At 45.2% G+C, this 20786-nt stretch overlaps 1 protein-coding gene across 2 annotated transcripts; it reads right to left on the reverse strand.

The window, feature by feature from the left end:
* Window positions 1-1922: 1922 nt before the first annotated feature.
* On the reverse strand, window positions 1923-17844 carry axin2 (axin 2 (conductin, axil)). 2 transcript variants are annotated; one of them, XM_038700106.1, is made up of 11 exons: window positions 17371-17844; window positions 15070-15996; window positions 13122-13250; window positions 10935-11037; window positions 8957-9097; window positions 8338-8861; window positions 8072-8248; window positions 7712-7927; window positions 7389-7520; window positions 6478-6645; window positions 3471-3597 (listed from the first exon to the last, which is right to left on the reverse strand). In XM_038700106.1, the coding sequence occupies exons 2-11, from the start codon at window positions 15876-15878 to the stop codon at window positions 3471-3473; spliced, it is 2526 nt and encodes an 841-aa protein (XP_038556034.1). In that variant the 5' UTR covers window positions 15879-15996; window positions 17371-17844. The 2 variants fall into 2 exon arrangements, with proteins under 2 accessions (XP_038556026.1, XP_038556034.1); XM_038700098.1 differs by lacking the exon at window positions 17371-17844 and having other exon boundaries at window positions 1923-3597; window positions 15070-15878.
* Window positions 17845-20786: the final 2942 nt, after the last annotated feature.

Genomic DNA, 20786 nt, shown 5'->3' on the forward strand with positions numbered 1-20786 from the left:
ACCCTATAAAAAGATTGAAGTCACACAAATAAACTTGTCCTTGTCAAAGCACTTTTTTTAGCATGCCCCCAAATCTTAATACCCACCCAAAAAGCAACTATGTGTTTGAAGAGCAGTCTAGAGTCTACCTAACCCAGTGCAGATGACCCCATCTAAAATAGCCCTCTATACAAAGATGGGTTCACAAGGCCTCCTGACAGTGGAGCGCCGCTGAGTGAGAGCCTCTTAGTTCTAGAGTCCAAAGGATGGCCTTCAAGTGTATGCACTGACCTTTGCTGATGAAAGCGCTGAAAATGGTATTTTAACAATATCATGATGCCCTTTCAGTATGAAAGGCAGCATAAGCAACACTCTTAGCCAATGAAAGTTAAAAGGAGAGAGGGTGGCAGAGGGCCGTGGTGTGCAAAATGTGTGTGAAGACATCACACAGCGTGCCTATGTGTGTAGCTATAAGCGCTTACATGTTTAAATTAAAGTATAATGTGAAGCAGCCTAGTGTACACTTTGACACAACTACGGCTCTCAGCTGATACTGCACTGAAGAAAAGCTTGACCAAAGCTGGGTAAAATTAATTGTATTATCTATTTTTCTATTGTCAACAAATCCACTGAAGAGTAACTGATCCCTGATCCATAACAAGTACTGTCTTTGTAGCCAAAGCCTGGTCCAGATTACTCACATCAATGAGTCACATCGTACTCACTAGTGCACCAAATATGTATTAATCAGCTGCTGCAAATAGTCCCTCAACAAATGCACAATTTACTCGTGTTTGAGCAACATTTGCTTAAAACTACAGTGCCCAGCTGTTTTAGGAAATTACTGAGCCTTTAAAAAGGAAACAAAATATTTGGGACCAGTTTTTAAAGATTTACGTCTCCAGTAGGAACCAATAGGTGTGGGGCTGAGAGCTTGGTAGAGAAGTCAGAATGTATTGAGAGATAGACTGATACATTTTTGTAAGTCTTTTCAAGGGATCTGTTGACAATATGAATATGACCCAGACACTCGACCACATCGCTACATGTTTTGGTGCTTTGTTGTCTCTGATTTAATTTGAGGTAATGTCACACGAACTTTGTAGGTTAAAGTATACATACAACTCAGTTCATACCTGAGATTTGTACCAGAGGTGTGACCTTGTGTGTATCAGTTTCAAAGCGAACATTATAAATAGTGTTGGGCAAACACTACAAATTCTTTTCTTTCTGCTGTGACCATTCGTGTTCTTACCGGTCATTAAAAACACCTTTCCTAAAGCGCTGTGAATATAAGTGGGTGAGGTGTCAAAATCCACAGTCCTCATTTTGTGCAAAAAAAAAAAAGAAAACTATCTGAAACTAATACGAGGCTTCAGCAGTTTAAATCAAGTGGTTATTATCCAAAACATCTTTTTAGAATAAAAGTTCATTCCCTGTTCATCTGCACTGGAAGGTTAGTAACAAAAAAATAAATAAGGATTTTGCACTAAAATGTCTTTGACTTTGAAAGATACCCACTTGAGTTGTCTTACATTTTTGCACAAAATGGGAACTGTGGGTTCTGTCAGACACTTACATTAAAAACAAACTATGATGGGGGCCAGTATGCACCAGAGTTAACATGTAAATATCTGGGTGAAATGTACTTACCATTACTATCCATTTGCCAAATGTCTCATTAACACACACTTGGATACTCTCTCATTCTTACACTAAAAGCACACAGAGGCTCTGGTGGCCAAATTAATGCTGCATGTTTAAATTTCCAACAGGGAGTAAATTAAGAGCTGATAATGGATGCAAATCTGGCCGGAGATTTCTCACTGGATCCAACGAGTTCCACTCTTCACAGCGGGGTGTGTGTGTGTGTGTAAAGTTTGTTCCACAGAACACCCCATCAAGCCCACCACACACACACAAAACCATAGGAAGCCATTTGCTAATTTGAAAAATAGAACATTTTAATAAAGGCTACATCTCTTCATAATTACAATAATTAAAGTACCGAGGCATCTTTTCAACTGAGCTCTATAGATCGCATAATTTACAGTTTACAAGTGGAGCCAATGAAGCCATGAAAAATATTATAAAACATAAACATGATGAAACGGATACTAAAAAGGCATAAAAATATCTTTTCAACATAAGGCCCCTTGTAAAAACCAAGGGAATAATAGGACCCTGAAAATTGGGTAAAACACGGCGAGAATCCATGTAGGCACAGCTACTGTACTCAATTAAAACACTATGGACATAGTGTATATCACCACCATCATTATCATCTGCAGCTCATAGTGCAGGCTTAAAATACATACAGAGTAACCCTACTCAGAAGCAACTCAGTCACACAATCACATACATAAGCACGTTGGGGAGCACAATATAGAGCTTTTTGTTGGTAAATATTAATATTGGTGTAAACACATTTTGGGGATTCAAGGACCTGTTCAGGGTAGTTTCCTCTTAGTAAATACGTAGGCTATTTGTGCGATGCCTGCGCCACTGAAACAAAGGCACTAAGACGCGACAGATCAAGGCTAGCTGGGCAGAGTCCCAGAGTAGGGAATTAAACATTAATAGTATTTTTGTTCCTTTTTCATAGTACACTCAGGGCCCTTCAGAGCAGATGGGGACACAACCACAAATAGCACTGCAGTAGTAAATATATTATCAAACTTGAGTTTGATAGAGAGCCATTCTCAAAGCATCAGCAGTAAGCTCTCCAGCCAAGAGATCAAAGATGTCCCACTAAATCTGCAGGAACAGAAGTGGAGATTTTGAAGAGGTATTTTTTGAAGTTTACAGTTCAATATGAGGGGCAGAAAATGAATAAAACCCATTTCCTTTGCTTGAGAACTGATGCTCAGAAGGGAGAAGAAGAAAAAAAAATCACGGATGTGGAAAATTGGAGAAGTTTCTCCAACTCCAAGCAGCTTGTCCATGGAAGAATAGGGTTAGGGTTAGGGATAATTCCAATAAATAGCAATAGAACTCTTAACACAGCAATACGAGCATCACAATACAATGCAATGTACATGTATATCTGCATATACATATTAGCGGTGTGCTAGATGAGTGCCCCATGGGCAGATGCTAGCACAAGCAGGGTCAGGTAGGCTGTCAGTCTCAGATTTGAACCCACCGCCCCGCTTCTTTGAGGAGTGGTCATTCACCTAGAGTCTCTAGAGTTTTCTCATCTGGAAACACGGAGATGTTTCAATCCCGCAACACAGAATCCTTTATTTTCTTCACTTCAAGGCGGGTGTCCATGTGATAGTCCTGTAATAGTGTTAACTTCCTGCTTCCTTTTCCCTCTCCATCTTTTATCCGGTCCATCTACTCAAATTCCGTTCCTTCAATGGCTTCTCCAGTCCTGCAGTCTTAGCTTTAAAGACACATACTTTGTGTGTGTGAGCATATGAAGGAGTAAATCCATGGAGGTGTTATGCGTCCGTAAGAGTGTAATCCACAACACGGGCAGATCTCACTCATTCCATCCTCTCTACCTTGCCCAGGATCTTCCCCTCGTAGGTGGGCAGCAACGACATGTCGTCTGACACCTCCTCGAACACCGCGCCGCACTTGAACTCATCGCTGGCTTTCTTGAAGTAGTACCTGCGACACAGAGACAAGAGAGAGTTAACACTCAGAGTATTTTTCATACACAACAGGCATAATTCAAGCTTATAAACAAAAAGTAAAAAAAAAAAAAGGCCAGAAAAGTCAAACCGCTTGTTGGCACCTGTGCCTACAGACTGGGATGGAACCTGCTGCTAAAACGGTCTAAAATAAGAGGCTTCCTCGGTCCCTTCTCTCTTTTACTTCTCCCTTCCCTTTTTCCTCAATCATGTTGATGTGAGTGTCGCCCCCACTAACAGGGGCCAATTAGGCCAGTGTGCAAATGAAGGGGTCCTTTGACAAAGGCTGAAATTTTGGGTGCCTGCAAGTCTGCCTGTCATTACCCCCCCCCACACACACACACACCCCGCTTGCGCACACGTTCGACGACACACATGCACGGGCTTTCACTCGCTCTTCATTCTCCTTTCATTATTACAGGGACAAAGAAAAGAACAGAGACAAAGTGGAGGACGAGAAAGAGCGAGCGGTACACTGTGTCCTTCCTTACCCCGTTGATGGCATGAGCTCTCGCTGAGTGCTATAGGAAGGGCAGTTGCCTGACAACTTTCTGTGTGTGTGTATTAAAGAAAAAAAACTAAAATCTAAAAAGGAGGGGCTTCTCATCAGCCATGACTTCACTGGGCCATTAATGATGCAACCCCCCCATCCTCATTTTAGAGGAAGAGAAATCAGCAGGGGTGGGTTGGTTGGTGGGCGAGGGGGGGCTCCAAGAATTCACTCATTAACTATGTAATGGAAAAATGCCTCGGTTTGCTCCATGTGTCGGGTGACTGGAATGTGGTTATGTTTGTGAGCATTTTGTTTTTAATGAGATGGGAGGCTGACAAAGTCAAACATGCAATCTAAACGAGAGCTATAGCCTTGCAAAAGGTGTCCGAGTGCCCGTGCGCCGATCAGCACGAGGGTGGTCACTAATAAAAAGCATTTGAAATACAGGAAGGCTTCAACTAAACTGAGTACAGGAGGTCTCTCTCGGGAACACAAAGTGAGCAACTAAAACAAAAGTAGATGGAAGAGCACAAGACACGCCTATTAACTGTATCCTCCTTGTATCTGGAGGAGAAATGGGACAAAAAATAAAAACTCAGACCATCCCACTCTTAAAAGTAAAAATCTTCAAAGAGCAGTGATGTTTTTTTTTTTTGCTGAAAGAGACAGAGAGAGCCTGAATTTCCACTGGAACATGTTTTATGTGGCTAGATCTGTTTTTTCCCCACTTCTCCACTTCTCTCTCCGTTTACACTGACATCTGGCACCAATATCGTCTGGCAGGGCCCAGCAGTACTGTTCTTTGTTGAACCGCTGCCATGTTGAAATGACCCAACTCCACACATTCTCTGGCTGCTATTAAAGCGCCGCGCAGCTCTCTTTCCAAAAAAAAAAAATTAAAAAAAAGATATGTGGATGGTATGTCACAGGAACTGAGACAGCGGGCCACAGAGAAAAAAAAGGGGAGGTGGAGGGTGGGGGGGCAAACAGACAGATGTGGAGGACTCGGAGCTAAGTGCTTGTCACATTTGTTGATTCACAAAAAAACAAACAAACAAAAAAAAGCTGCACACATCTGGACAGGAAGAAGATTCTTAAGGAAGTTCTTTTTCTTTTTTCCCCTCCTTCAGAATTAGTTTGATACCTGCAATTATTAACACAACACTCAGCCTATGCTTATCCTGGAGACCATGTCAGCCTAAATAATAAATGTTTGGTCTTTTCCCCCTTTAATGCCCACTGGAAAGGAACAATCAAAGTAAAATCTCTCTACAAACACATCGAAAGCTGTGCGGCCTCAGTCAGGGCATTGAAGTACAGCAAACAAGCCAATCTGGCATTTAACAACATGCCTTTCAAATATATCCACAAAATGATTACAACATGTGTAAACATTGTACGTGTTTAACGCAAGCACATTCATGCGTGCACACATGTGTACACACACCATGGCAGAGAAGAAGAAGAAGAAGGAGAAGAAGAAAAAAAAGAGGCCCTGATAACATCAGTGAAGAATTTGCACGCTGGCCATTTGTGTGAGTCTTTGTTGGTTGAAATGAAAGGGGCCGGGGCTTCAAAGCCATGTGTATTAAGTGTGCCTTAGCATGGAAATCAATACCAGATGGGACCCAAATCGCCGCAGTTCAAACTCTTCCACTAACCCCCGCATCACCCACCCTCCCGCGCTCTTGTCCTTTCCTTTTCATTTGCACCCCCCTCAACACACAAAAACCGCAGAAGCCTTACTCTGACTGCACACACACAGAAACAAACACTGATAAGAGCGCCCCACACAGACATGGACAAAGCACTAATACATGTGGAGAACATATATCAGGTCACACAGGAACTGAACACAATTCAAAGATATAAATTTAGCATCTAGCCATTCGGCATGCAAACGTTAGAAGTTCTTGCTTCAGTTCGGAGTTTCCTTTTCACCCTGCCCTGTCAGACTGTGGCTATTTCGACTGCTCATAATGTTATAAAATGTCACCAGTAGTGCCTTAGAGTTTCCTGAGATGACATGAATGATCACAGACTGCAGACGCTGAGGACACTGGAAATGACTCCTCTGCCAATTCCTCCACTTCCCGTCCGTGTGCCACTTTAAAAAACAGACAACACCTTATAAAGCTACCCCTTTCTAAAGTTTCACTGCAAGAGGGTTTGTGTTTATATACCAAAGATCAGCAGTCAACAAATTTGTCTTCTGTCCTCAAACACCGTTTTACATCAAGGCCAATGAACTGATAGCGTTTTATTGCCGGCAATCCCAATATCACAAAGGCACCGACCGCTGAACTCACTTTTGTAAAACTTCAACAGACATCTCTGAGCTTTAGAATCTCCATCTACACACACCTGTAGTTGCCCTTCTTGCGGAGCTGCTCCTTGAAGTGGCCCAGGGTGAGATTGTGGCTCTTCATGGTCCTCCGGTAGGGGATTTCCTCCCCACAGAAGAAATATGTCACCACTGTCTCGCCACTGCACACTCCGTGGCCTCCTAAACCCTTTTTACACTCCTTCATCCTGAAAGCAGACAAAGAGGGAAAGAAAGGGCGTGTTAGGAGTGGACACCCTCGTGACATTAACAAGATAATGATCAAAAGAGGAATCAGAAACAGAGCAAAGCTCTACTTCATTCATCGAGTGTGCGCAGAAGACAGTACTAGACTAGAAATACAGTAAGAATAACACTAGTGAGAGTGTGACCCAGTGCCATCAGTAAGGGGGCACAGTATTATCAATTCCCCTTCAGCTATGTCCAAGGCTTTGTAGGCCCACTTCAGAGGAGCTTTCTCTCTTTGCTAAGCTCTGCTCGCCCCAGCCGACTGCCAGCTCACTGAAGGACAGCCAATAAAAATGATACATATATATGAAAGGGATGTCTCAGTCAGGTGGTGCAGTTACTACACACTCCCCCTACATATACACACACACACACACACACACACACACACAGCACAAATACATGAGGTTCATGCAAACAGAGGCAGAGCCAGGCTTCTGTGTACAAAGCTTAAAATAAGCTTTTCAAAAAGAGGGTCACCATCTCTTTTGGGTGACTGTATGTGGGTGTGTGCATGTGTGTGATATGTGGGTTTTGCGCATCTGTCTCCCTACATGTGCAGTGAGCAGTGCAGGTGTCACACAGGAAGAGTTTAAAGGGTAGAAGTACACTGCAAGGTGAAGGCTATGGCTGAGAGGAGGAGGAGGAAGAGGAGCAGAGAGGAGGAGAGGAGAGGGAGGGCAGGACGCTAGAGGCATCGTACTCTTCTGATTGGAGACCGTGGCTGGTCGTGAAGCCAGCAGGGCTTGGATTGGCTAGAGACAGAAGGACGGACCCCTCAACCTGCACAGGCACTGGGTGGCTCTTCTCTTGCTGGAGACTGGACGTTGAATGCCTGGGAAGAGATGTGGCAGAAATGCTATTATTAGGATCAATAACACACACTGATATTTCCTTTAGTGACAAGTGCAAGACATCAATATAAAAAAAACAAAAAACAAATCTGAGATGGCTGGAAATCAGAAGAAAGAAAGCTGACCACAGCTAAGAGCAATATTCAATAACAGCTCTCTAGTTTCTGTATACCTTTGCTTGGTGGTCTTGGTGGAGACCTCCTCCAGTCTGCGGCAGGCCTCCTCCAGCTGGGCCAAAGTGTTGGGAGGGGGCAGGGGAGGCATGGCTGGGTCCTGGATGAATGGCTGGGCTGGCTGGTGGTTACGTAGGTGGCCACAGCTTCCGCCACCACCCCATGTGTGCGTCTGGGTAGTGGAGCCTCCAAAAGACTTCTTAGTGCTCTGGTTACTGCAGGAGAGAAAATAAATAAGACTACATGTATGAACAACATGCAGTGGTGTGACGTACATTTGAACATTGTAGATTAAAATAAATAAAACTCAAGAAAAAAACAACAACTAAGAAGCACTTCAGGTACCAGCAACTGCTCACCTGTGAGACTTGTGCCTGCCTTGCCGTTTACTTTCCAGGATCCACTGCAACACATTCTGGGTGGGGTCTGTTGTGTCGCTGGGCAGCTGTAAGAGCCCACAGTCCTCCATGCACCTCTCTGCTACTCCCTCCTCAGCCCCTGAACGACACACACGCCTGGACAGAGAGCTGGAACGCCTGGGAGGGAGAGAGAGAGAATTAGCAGTGTTCATTTTTTTATATAATTATTACATAAAGGCGACATGAATTCTGTGCTTGGAACTGACCCAATACTGTTGTCTGCTGAGACGGCCCCGCACATCTCTCTGCCCAGGCTGCGGCTGCGCTGGTAAGGCTGGCACTCGCCACTGCTGGAGCACAGGCCATGCACCCTGAGGGCTGCCTCCCTTTCAATCTGCTCCTTGGTCTTGGGACTGGCATGATGGTGGATGTAATGGTGGTGGATGTGTTTTGTGCTCTGCCTGCTTACGAGGGTCCTGCTGGGTCCCAAGGCCAGAGTGATGGCCCCTTGTTCAGGACTAGAGACAGAAGAACTGGAGGGCCCTGTCCTTACCAGTGCCTTAATCCCAAAGCCGACCCGCGTGAAGGGCTTGTGCTCTGGCGAGCTGGAGCGGGGCGAGTGGCGGATGACAGCTGGTGACTGGCAGCCGGGGGTCTTCAGGACACGCGAGAGGTGTTCGTCCAGGATCGCCTGGGGGTCCTCGTCAGAGGAGCCAGGAAGGAGGGTCAAGGGGTGGGGAGAGAGTTGGGGAGCACTTCCCATGATCTCCGCGTCTTCTCTTTCTTCCTCCTGGTAACAAGACATACAAAGTCATCAACTGAGGAATTAAAAAAACCCCACACCATACAATTGACTTTTCCAGTGAAAAACTATCTTACACAAACCTCCTCAATCTGCTGCAGCCTCTCCTCCAGAGAGTTAATGGTGTCCTGCTTTCTCTTCAGGCCCTCCAAGCGGGAGATGAGCTGTGCTGCAAACTCTGCAGGCTCCATTGGGACCATCTCCTTGGGAGGACGGTGGGTACGCTTTGGGGAGAAGGAGATAAATTAGCCATTGTATCATGGTCATCCCTCTATAGCCAGACCCCAGCCTTCCCCAACTTATACAAAGACATCCACACTCCTCTTCCCTCATCCGTCTACGTGTGTGCATTGTTCTCCGCCAGCGCCAGCTCCAGCTCCAGCTCCACCATTGGTGGTAATGGGCTACAGGGTTGTTTCAAGGGGTGGCAGGCCTGGTGTACGGTCATGCTGGGCTAGGCCTTGGCTGGTTCCTTCTGTCATCATCAGCAGGCCTCTTTAAAGTCAGCTCACTTCAAAGGCTTCCTCGCCAAATATCAAACACTCAGTGGGGGGAGAATAGGATGGTGGAAGGAGGGATGGAAGGATAGATAGATAGATGAGAAGCAGTGGCTTTACATCTTGGAATAAAAGCCACATATCGACAGGGGGTGGAACAGAACTCCAGGGTGGAAAAGATGAGGGATTAAAAAAATGGGAGGTTGAGATGCAGAGATGTGTGCTCGCAGGAGGGGATAGAAAGAGAAACTGAAGAGAGGGAAGGATTGGAAGAAAAAGATAAAGGTGACAAAAAAGGATAGAAGATCAGACAGGTTGAGGTAATTTATTCCCCCCTTGTCACACACTGGGCACCTTTGAGGTACAGTATGGTGACAGTGTAAGTATGCGTGTGTGCGCACACCCATCTTAAATTATTTGCATTTTTACACTGGGTCTTTCTTGATTGTTCTTCTTATTTTTTGTTTCTTCCATCCCTTTGTAGTAGGGATGAATAGGAGAAAAGAGTGAGAAAAAGAGGCGCTGTCTGATGGAGCCGAGGGCTGGTGCACCATGGGAATGGCAGCCATTGCCAAAAATCAGACAGGAAACAAAAACAAGAATAAAAGCAAAAATGAAAGCAAAAGGGGAGAGAAGAGTGGCGAGAACCAATCAGTGGATCTTTTCCAAAAGCAAGTAACACTTGCTGCGTGTCTCTTAATGTTAAAAAAAAGAGGGTGGTTACATTAAGTAATATTTTAACAGACGTCCCCCTGCTTCTGTTTCGGACCTCCTTTCCTGTTCTTCTCTCACCCTTAGCCTCTCTTATGCCTTAAGCTACCAACTCCCCTCTGACCAACTGAGAGCTCACATGACATGCTCAAACTCTTTCGTAGGATCCCTCACTTTTAGGGGAGGGGGGCTGGCTGAGTGAGTGTGTGTGTGTGTGTGTGTGTGTGTGTGTGTGTGCGCGTTTGTGTATGGTGGGGGTGCGGTGGAAAAAAAAGGGGGCCAGCTCTGTTGGAAGTTGTCACTTCCCTGTGCGTTTTCTCCATTCATCCTTGGATCAAAGCGCTGCGTGTGTGTGCAAATGTGTCTGAGTATCTTTGTGTTTTTGTTGGGAACCGGGATGATTTCAGAGCCCTCGGGATAAAGCGGCAGAGATCTTCCTCCTCTTTCCCTATTCTACATATTTACAGCATCGGTAGGGAAGAAAAACCCTGGTGTGTTCCGAGCGCTGTGGCGTTAAACAGCTTAGAGACCTCCCCGTCTCCCACAGACTTCAAGGAACCCTAATGGGGGTGTAGGTGACACCAAAGGTAGCGAGGGGGCTTGTGTTTGTATGTGCGCTTGTGTGTGTGTGTGTGTGTGTGTGTGTGGGAGGCTGGATCGTTGACGTTACTCTTCAGATCTTTGCTGGTGTTGTTGAAGTGAGAATGCCGAATACAGTTTGTGTGGTACTATTCATAGAACCAAGAGAGACCGGAACAGAGGGTGGTATGGAAATTACACTGTGGGACCCAGGTTCAAAAAGACTTCTGAGCGTGTGTCTGCAAGTGTGTGTGTGTTTGGTTTGTGTACTTACAGGAAAAGCAGGCAGAGAGGCTTGGCTGTTCATCTTCATGTTGCGCTGCATCTCTCTCTGTAGCTGTTTCTTGGAGCCCAGTTTATACGGAGGGATGCCATCTCTGGGGGGGGGCAGACAGATCGCAGGTCAACTACTCAATCAGATACATCGTTTAAAACCAAACAGCCATCGAGGCTTGTTAGTCAACTGGATAGATCAAACACAGTTTGTGTAAGAATAAATTTAATTTATTAATTCTCCCATCCATTTCGTTTTTGATCTTTCAGACTTATCTTGAGAACAAAGATACACAAGAGGTAAATCAAGACAGCATTTCCAATCCTGTTTTTGTGTCGGAGCAGACTGGGTTACATGGCTCTGAGTGACGTGGTTTTCTTGCCCTAAAAATGACACTCAAATTCAGCTCTGGTTCCAGCACAGCACTGGGAACCCCACTGGCCATTTCCTTTCCCAACTACACACACTTGCACACAAACACACTCTGCAGTCACAGTGCACTCTGCTCTACTGGTGTCAGCATCAGCATTCCCCTACTGTCTCTCATACTGAGCAGAGGACACTGTTAGCATTAGCTACTATTATGCTGATTTAAAGAGTTACAGCAGACAGTTAAAACTGTCTATGGGAATGAATGGTTGACTGACTTAAAACATGAAATCAAACAACAAATGAAGCTGAAGCTTCAAACTGAAGCACTTGACAGTGTAAACAGTGTCTTTTCTCCATGCTAAACAGCAGTTTCCTGGTGACCTAGCCTGACTGAGGAGCACTTTTCTACTTTTGCTTTGAAATGCCACAGTCATGCGCATAAGCAACCCCTCCCACCCCCCCTCCCCCACCCCTCCAATCTTCATTTGGCAAGCGCTGCCTCTGATCTCCGCACATCAAAAGGCTGGTTTGTAAGATAAGGTAATGTTTGAAGTCTGTGCAGCTGCATTCCCCAGCGTCCAAGCAAATCCATAAATAAGATATAAGCAAAAATCCCCCCCTCCACCACTCTCTTTCTCTTCCCACCCAACCACCTCCTCCCCCGTTGCCTTTTCCCTTTTCTATTCTTTCTTTATCTGTAAATGAGATTCAAATGTTTATAGGTCCTTTCAACTGACCTAAAGGGAGGCAGATATTCGGATCAAGGCCAAAGTAGGCAAGAACTGTCGTGTCCCTGTGGCAAGGGCTGTGTCACTGCACTGGGCAAAGTACAGCAGAATAGGACTATATGGGCTGCGGTGTCTTTGAAGCAGGACTGTCTAGAGATATGCCAGAGCAGAGGACTCCCTGTTGTAAAAAAAAAAAAAAGAAAAAGAAAAATCACGCAGGCCTCAACGCCTCCCATGTGAGATGAGGTAAAGAAGGACTTGTACCAAGATTTTTTTTCTTCCAAAAAACAGCTGACCCCAGCGCTCTTGGCCTTGAGCTGTGCACCACTCAATGACTTCATAGTACCTTGTCACTTGAGAGACACGTGATTACGACAAGTAATCCTTTAGAAGAACGAGGCCCAAAGCACGTACGCAGATAAGCGCAAACCCCATGTGGACAGAGGGATAGCACTTATGTACTACTTTTGGACTGAAACGATTAGCCAATTCTTTGGTTGGGCAATCCATAGGCAGTTAATCGTCAACAGTTTGGATGACCAATCGTTTGTGTCATTTAGAAGGCAAAAAAGCCAAACACTTGCTCATTACAGGTTACTAAAATGTGAATATTTGCTCTCCGTTTCTCTGTAAATGGAATATCTTCACAACTTTCTGACAATTTATGGACTCAATTATTAGTTAGTTAATTGAAAAAAAGTCATAAGCAGATTAGTCAACATTAGTTGCAACCTTGCACTACTTTGTGAAACTATCTCATTAACAGTGCCAATGTAAACGGATGCACTTAATGTTAAGCCCCTATCCATTCCCTTGTATCAACTCACAGTCTCTGCATTCACAGTAAAATATTTATCTTTAATTATTTTCAAGGGGCCACAATTCACCAATAATCCCACACAGCAAACCCATCTTCTAGTTTGGTTATGACTCCCAACAGCTGGCCTTTGGGAGTTGAGGGAAGGTGTCACATCATCTTTTTTTTTTTTCACAGCACCTTATTTCACATTCTTGAAACATCCTTGTGCACCAACATTCTCTCTCTCACACACACACAAACACACAAGTTTGGTTAATATTCACTTACACACTGCTGTCAGTCACAGACATGGCATCGTCTGTCAAGGCGTCACTGGACACCTCGCTGTCGTTGGTGCTGCTGACGGGGGCAAAAGAGCCCACATGGCAGGTGTGCGGGTCTGCTCTCTTGTATGATCTGGGAAGGTTACAACAACAGAAGTCAGATTAAATGCCAATACAACACTATGAAACAGTATCCAACAGGAATGTGACATTTCATTTTTACTTTGTGAGAAATCAGTTGAGTATATTTCACTTATGCTGAGGACCTAAGATGAAGACAGGTTTGTTTCTCCTAAGGTTTTAAAGACACTAAGAGAGATTAAATTAGTGAGAGAGCTTGCCTGCAAACAATAACAACTACACCTTGTATTGAATGAAGGAATAAATGAATGAATGAATGAATGTGAACGGCTACTCTGGGCCAGGCAACTTCCAGCCCTCAAATGGAAGTTCATCTACGCTGGGAAAGCTGTGGTTTTCTCCTTATGCCCTTTTAATGCCTTCTTAAACAGCCCACAATTTCTCTCTTTCCATTTCTCTCACTCACACTCACTCTTTCCTCAGCATTCATCTCCCGCTGGGCATGCATTCCTGCCATGGTACAGGAGGAGGAGAGATTTTGGGGGGAGGGGGGGGACTAAAAAAGTATACAGCGGAAGCATGAGTGTGTGTCAGAGAAGGAAAGAAAGGGGAGAGGAAAAAAAAAGCGGGGGGTCTTCATGAGGAGGTAGAGACCCAGCAGGACTAAAGCTGTAGGCCCCCAACTCCAGGCTGACCTTCAGAGGGGCTTGCAAAGAGTCAGGTATTTAACACAGCTGGCCTTGCATTCCTCCCTCCTTGCCTCTCTCTCACCCCCTCATTTATCCTTTATCCTCCCTCCCTTTCTCTCATGAGGTGCAGCCCCCCATCATCTCTCTATCCTTCCTTTCCGCTCCCTTACCCTCCCTTTCGCTCCAAAAGCATGCCTCGTAGCCCCCTTCCCTGAGATTTCAAAAAGAAAAAAGATAAAAGTGGAGAAGGCGAGGGGCTGGGGAGGGGAATCAAGAGGAGAACTGACGCAACCGAGAAAAGAGGGTGAGAAGGTTGAGGTGGAGAGGCGTTGACTCTGTACCGTAGCTGCTGCCGTTCAGCGTTTGTTTTTTAAAAAGTCAGATGAGAAGAGGTGAGTAGAGGGAAGTGGAAAAGTAAGAAATGGGTTCCACATGTTTTGAGTCTGTGGGGTGACAATGGGAGGGGAGAGAAAGGTACCAGGGCAAGAGAGGACCATACTCTCACTATGGGCAACAAGCATCCCATTATAGGAAAGTCCCACCACTAACTACCAACACACAAACAAGCTGTCAACCGATGTTGTCCAAACTCATTGTAAAACTTCTCTTTGACAGACTCTTTCTATACAACAACATTTTACAGGCTTCTAAACTGCTCAAGAAAAGCATTTATTTGTTTGGGATGTAGTTTCTAGTATCCAAATGAAGCTACAGGACATCCATTTCAAAGTGACACCTATAGATCTGCTATAGATTTAAATCTCTGCCAAAAGGGCTTTAGGACAGTGTGGTACAGGAGGAGGCATAGCACAGCAATGTCATCATCTATTATTTGCTGGCTGGGGCCAGAGCCAGCCCTGTGCTCTGTGAACTTTTCCCGTGGAAGACGATCCCTCATTCTGCTGAACTATTTCAAAGCCCCGGAAATCCTGGCGAGCGCCAGCAGAAGGCTGCTTCTGGAGATGGCGAGAGGGGCCACGGGGCCAAGGAGTGAAAAGCAGTCAGAGATTTCTACAAACTTAAAAGAAACCATGCAGTGATTTGGAGAGGGGAAAAAATGTGTTACCACTTTTATGCAAGAGAAAAATGTTTCCAGCTGTCTATAATGTGGATTATTACTCATGTATAGCGTGGATTCTGCGCCTAAAGCTTAATACAGTTTTAAAGGTGTTGCAGCCATACCTGTATTCTCTTTTCATCACCTCCACTGCTCTCATGGACATGGTGGCCCTCTGCGCCTTCGCTGACAGTTCAACCAGTGCTTTGGCTTTGAAATCACAACTCCACTCCTCCTCTTCATTGAGCGTGGGCAGGTATCCACATACAACTTTCAGGTCGCCCAATCCGGTAGAGTTGACGTGATTCGGGTTCTCCCCCCCAGTCCTCACATACTCGAGGTAAATGTCAGAGGTCAGAAACATCTGGTACGCGTTCTCCTCCATGTTGGTCTGGATCTCGGTCTGCGCTTGGTCGAACATCGCAGAGTCTATGTGTTGCTTCTTGATATTATCCCGTATGAAGGTTTTAGTTGCGGGCTTGAGTTGTTTCGCGACAATGCTGTTGTTCTCGATGTAGCGCTTGTAAATTGCTTTGGCGACTCTCTGCGTTTTGGTATCCTTGAGGTCCATTTGCCTGAAGCCATTGCAGGCAAACCAAAAGTCTAAAGTATCGACACATTTCTCTCGCTCCAGGAATGTCCTAAAAAGAAGAGCACCGTCCTGGTCCCCGAGGAGAGAGTGCAAAGACTTTGTCCACCGGGAAAGCGATGAATCCGGGGAGGCACTCCCCTCTGGCTCCCCAAGACCATCCTGGTTCCTCCTCGCCGTGGAGCACGGAGAACCGAGCAAAAACGATTTGGGGGGTTCCAGGGGTTTCATCATTGCTTGTTTGCCGGGGTAGCAGGGCGCCTCGCCCTCCTCCCCCGGCACCGGGGGTCGAGGAGCATCTTCTCGGAAACTACTGGCGATATGGTCCATAAGCGCCCGACTCATGGCTCTGCAGGCAGCGGAGAGAGCCGGTGTGTTGTGCGCCTCTCCTCTGAGTTTCTACTGTAATCTCCTCACTCTCTTATGTCAGCGGGGAGCTTCTCTCTGGCTGCCCGTCTTCTCTCTGAAACACAAAGTATTGATCTAATCAAAACCAGATCCGCCCCAACTTCAAAGGCGGAGAGACGCAGTAAGAGTCTTTTCAGACCCTCGCTGACTTTCACAGAAGAAGACAGGCTTGTTCTCGGGAAAATTTTAAAAAACGCTGCAAAGCAGCATTACATAAACAGCATTTCTTCATATCTCAACCTGGAATGTGATTTCTACCGAAGCGCGATAAGACTCTAATTACCAAGAATTTAAAAGGGATCTCGCACATGCACTGTCGAGTGCAAAATCACCTGAGCGATGTCTTAACTGAATCTATACATCATTTTCCTTTTCAAAAAGAACATAATAAGTAGTAATCTGACGTATATCAAGCGGGACTACGACCTGAGCACCATTAATAAGTCATTAATCCTTCAAAATGCCAGCGCATTATGCACGGACACGGCTTTATTAGCGCTTCCGGATCCATCATGCCTGATGTCAGGGTAATAATCGCCTGACTGCCTGCTGCAGAACGCAAGCACATGTATATCTATCATCCCTGCCACTTTCTCATTCCTGTCTCTACATCTCATCACAAGCTGCTAAATCACGTCAAATTGAGCCTCCCCGCGAGTACCTGTAGGACCACTGATGTGGGACAAACTCGAATAGATCGAAAAACGTGACCAAAATAGTTAATGGATCGGGCTGCTGCCGTTTGGTGAACTACCCGCAGAGCTTTAACATACTCCACTGTTCAACACATCCAGCTATCTGTTGTTACATTATCTCAGAGATTATGAGCAGTTTGTTACAGATGATCGCTTCTCCACATCAAAGCAGCAATGATACAATGAAGCGGCTGATGTGCAACATGGCATATGTCACTTTGTATCACTGACACACTGTTGCATCAAGTGTTGAACTTGTGAGAGTGTAGAAACCCAGCTCCGGACACTAAAAATCTTCCTGCACCAATACAACTCGTCCTAAAAATAAGTCTTTAAGACGAGACCGTTTAGGCATTACAACCTCGCTCACATTAACACTGTCACAAATGTCTTTTAAAGTTTCTTTAATGTTACACTTGAGGCAAGAAAGCTACCCTCTTCAACGTCCAATCCCAAGTACACCCAAGTCTCAGATCTTGTGGGGGAGGAATTCCACGAAAAGAAACGAGAACCTCTTACTATTTTCGACTTTACCTTTAAATATAAAATCAAACAAATGTCGAAAAGGAAACAAGATGAGCGATATAGAAACGATTCGACGCGTTGTTTGGTATTTAAACGTAAAAAAAGCGGTTCATTTCCCGCAGAACAGCACTTCAAAGGCGAGTCAACAGCACATCAAAGGGAACTCCAATGGGGGCCAGTTTGAGGAGGCACACACGCTTGTAACTTACCATCGATTCACGAGTTCTTTGCTCAAATTAACTCCAGTTTTTCTTTTATTTATCCACAAAAAGCGCGTATAATCCACAGCACTCGTCTCCAAGACGCGTCCACATACAGTCCGTTCAGGTTTGAGTCAGTTTACGGAGAGAAAAATGCACTCGAGAGGAAAAAAATACCGCTTTTCTCCCTCCTCCTTTTCTCCTCCCTATGGTTTCAGGCTGCCATGCCGCACGGTAGGTCTCTCCTGCAGGCGACTTCAACACCAACTGAGCCGACAGGCTGGAGCAGCGCACTTCAAAGTGAGGAGCCGACTGCCGGGTCCCGACAGCTGCATAAAAAACAATTGCAGGCTGACGCCTCCGACAGAAAAAAAAGAAGCAAAACAAGTGGAGGAGCTTCCCAGATACGTTGCAAACCCTCTGGATGAAAACTATTTAAAAGGTTGCTCGGTTTATTTCATGACCTGCGAGCTCGTTTTACCAATCTTTTCCCAGATCACGAAGTTGCAGCTACATAATGAGGACCTTATCAAAGACAAGCAATCTTTGAGCCAACTCCCCGAGGCTTTGGAGCGTCAGAAGTAACTGATCTGCCGCCCCAATAGCATTATCGCTACAATCCCTCTGTCGCTACATACACTTTAAAGGAGCAGGAATATTTTCTTTTCACGACCCGCATAGTTCTTGAGATTAATCCGTTGGTGTCCCAGGGATGCACAATGCATGCACCGGCGTGCAGGCCTATCGGATAGCACGTTCATATCCTCATGAATGTTTGGTCACATAACAAGAAGACAATAGGCCCAGTGAAAAAAACATGATTTTTTAAAATCTCTTTAAAGCCCTATTTGGAAAGTATAGGCAGACGTTTCCCCTCCTGCCTGATTCATAGACTTCTTGAATAAAACTTCAGCACAGGGGGAAAGTTTTCTGCAGGAGGCTTAAACCCAGGCATTTTAAATAAAAGTCACTATTCACAGACGTCATTTAGATACATGTTGCAATAGGAACACAAATCATAGCGCTGTTATCACTCTACAGCTCCTACCAGTGGCAATACGGGTACATGGTCCATGTATACACACCAGTTTAAAACATCTGTTCACTGAGGATAAGTTCCCTGAAGGAAGTTATACCATTTAAGCAACAGAAGAATTATTCCTCTACGCAGCCCTGACAGTATGGCTCTCTCTGCTTTGTGTATGCCCCTAACAGCATAGATAACATTAATAGGAGTGAAAAGCCCATTGACAGATCAGACATTCAATATACATCCATTCATTAGCGTGACCGAGAGGAGTTGTTTGGATACAGACAGCAGTGGACATTTTGTACACTACATTTTCTTTATTTGTCTCAAACTAAATACAGGCAGTGATGTTAACAGTGTTTATAGAACAGAGCCAATAGTGTTTTTGATGGGTCTTTAGTGTTCAAATGAGCCACTGCAGGAGACCCTCTGTACAAGATGACTATATGGCTATATTCTTGAAATGGAGACGGTAGGTGTCTGCATGTCCTTGTTGTCTCAGTGGACAAGAGATTCAAAAAGTACAGTACAAAGATGGCAAACACTTTGATCGGCCTGTTTGCTAAGGGTGCAGTGAAACTTTCTCCCTTCATGCCTCGCTTCCCATCAAGGTTAATAAAAGAGGAAAGTGCTCTTGAAGAGGCAATGATGACTATGGGATTACTCATCATCCAAAGGCCACTTTTTATCGCCTACAAATTCTGCACGCTCACATCCTGCAAAAAAAAAAAAATCCCAATGTGTCAATATCAAACTCACCGTCCCAGCAAAAGATGAATGGCAGTGATTGCCAATGAGGGGTACTTGTACCCCAGGGGATACTTCTGTTGCTTGGGGTTAATGTGGAGGGCTTGTGTCATAGCCCAACTATGACGTAAAAAATTTAAATTAAAATCTGAATTAAAAAAGTATCCACTTACTGAGTTAACTGTAACAGCAGAACACTCGATTGCAAGCAAGCAGAGAAGTTCAAACAGTTAGCTAAAAGTGATGGATAAATGGTTGAAATAGATTAGAGGTTAAACAGTGTGTCGGTAGATCTGACATAAAAAAGGTTGGGAACCACTGATGTACAGTATATCTGACATCTGGAACCATGCCAGATGTGACACATGACATCAGAGTTAAACTAGTCTGAACAAACACAATTTCTCATCTCAAAAAAGCTTATATACACAGTCAAGCTCTTTCTGTAGGTGTACAGGTCATCTGGATAATATACAGAGTGCTACCCCAACAATGTCAGCCTTTGTTAACTTTAGAGGGCTGAGACTGACCTCTGACAGTAAACACACCAGGGTCCACACCATCACCATGGCGATGGTGTGGACCCCCTGCCAGTATTAGGGGCCAGTTGGACCCCTCGTGTCCTGCCTTGTCAACCCCCCCTATACGGTTCATGGGAGGTCCCCAGAGGTCGGGTCTTCCGTGCTGCCCCTCAGGAGCTGACCCCAGGTCTGTGACTGGCCTGAGACCAGGGGTGTCCTTGGCTCCTGGCCCTATAAAAAGACCCTTGAAAGAGGGTGCCAGGGGGAGAGGTTATGGGGTGTAACTGTCTCTCTGTTTGGGAAGATATTATTACAGGGACAGGTCAAATTCAGCCCGACTACAAAGAGGCCTATAAATAGACATGGAATGGCAGAAATCACTTGTGGACCCAATCAATTCTTTAATTGTTGACTGCTTCTTTTCTTGCATTTCCACAAAATAAACAAAGCAGCTGAGTTCTCTATGGTATCTAAAGTCATATTTGATGAACAACACCCTCCTGTCTATCAACTTTAAGAGGAGTAGGGAGGTTTTTACTACTGTGTTATATGGTCTCCTGAGCAGCCTTGGCCTGTCGTAACTGCTACTGACCACCTCAGTTGGAGTCATAAACACTCAAGAGTGTGTGTGCGTCTACCGGTGCTGTCGTCTCTGTGCTGCAGCTCTGTGATCAGTAACTGCTCTCAATTACAGTATTGTGTGCTGTTCCTTTCGGCTTGGGGTTAAACTCTTTGTAGACCCCTTTGAAGTACTCATCCCTTTATCTCAAGCCAGAGCCAAGAATTTGGGGGAGGACAATGGAAAATGAAACCAAGAGGGAAGCTTATGGCAATTATCAACCAGGGCCATGAGGAGGAAGTCAGCTCACACAGACACACAGAGAGAGGGAGAGAGCAGATAAAGAGAGCAGGAGACAGCCAATGTAGGACAGGGGGTTACTGTTTCAAGTTTGTTTGGTGTGTACACACCCCGGGCAACAACCGACTGCCGAGAGAGGAAATAGAGGCTACCTCTTTAAAGTAGGTGACAACAGGGGGACAATGGCCTCTGAAGGCAGCAAGGAGCTGATGAGAGGAGCTGCTGTGGTGGTGGTGGGGTTGCAGGGGGTCAAAACACAACATAAGCG

This window comes from Micropterus salmoides, unplaced genomic scaffold (assembly GCF_014851395.1).
Source record: "Micropterus salmoides isolate LMB-PRFRI ecotype aquatic unplaced genomic scaffold, ASM1485139v1 Ms_hic_scaffold_10, whole genome shotgun sequence".
NCBI lineage: Eukaryota > Metazoa > Chordata > Actinopteri > Centrarchiformes > Centrarchidae > Micropterus > Micropterus salmoides.

Bases quoted from the DNA above. Each gene is read 5' to 3' on its own strand.
- axin2 (XM_038700098.1), bottom strand. From the start codon at position 15,878: ATGAGTCGGGCGCTTATGGACCATATCGCCAGTAGTTTCCGAGAAGAT. The intron at 11,038-13,121 runs GTAAGTGAATAT...GCCCCCCCCCAG, and splicing joins TCTGTGACTGACAGCAGTGT to AGATGGCATCCCTCCGTATA. The intron at 7,521-7,711 runs GTATACAGAAAC...ATCTCTTCCCAG, and splicing joins ACCAAGACCACCAAGCAAAG to GCATTCAACGTCCAGTCTCC.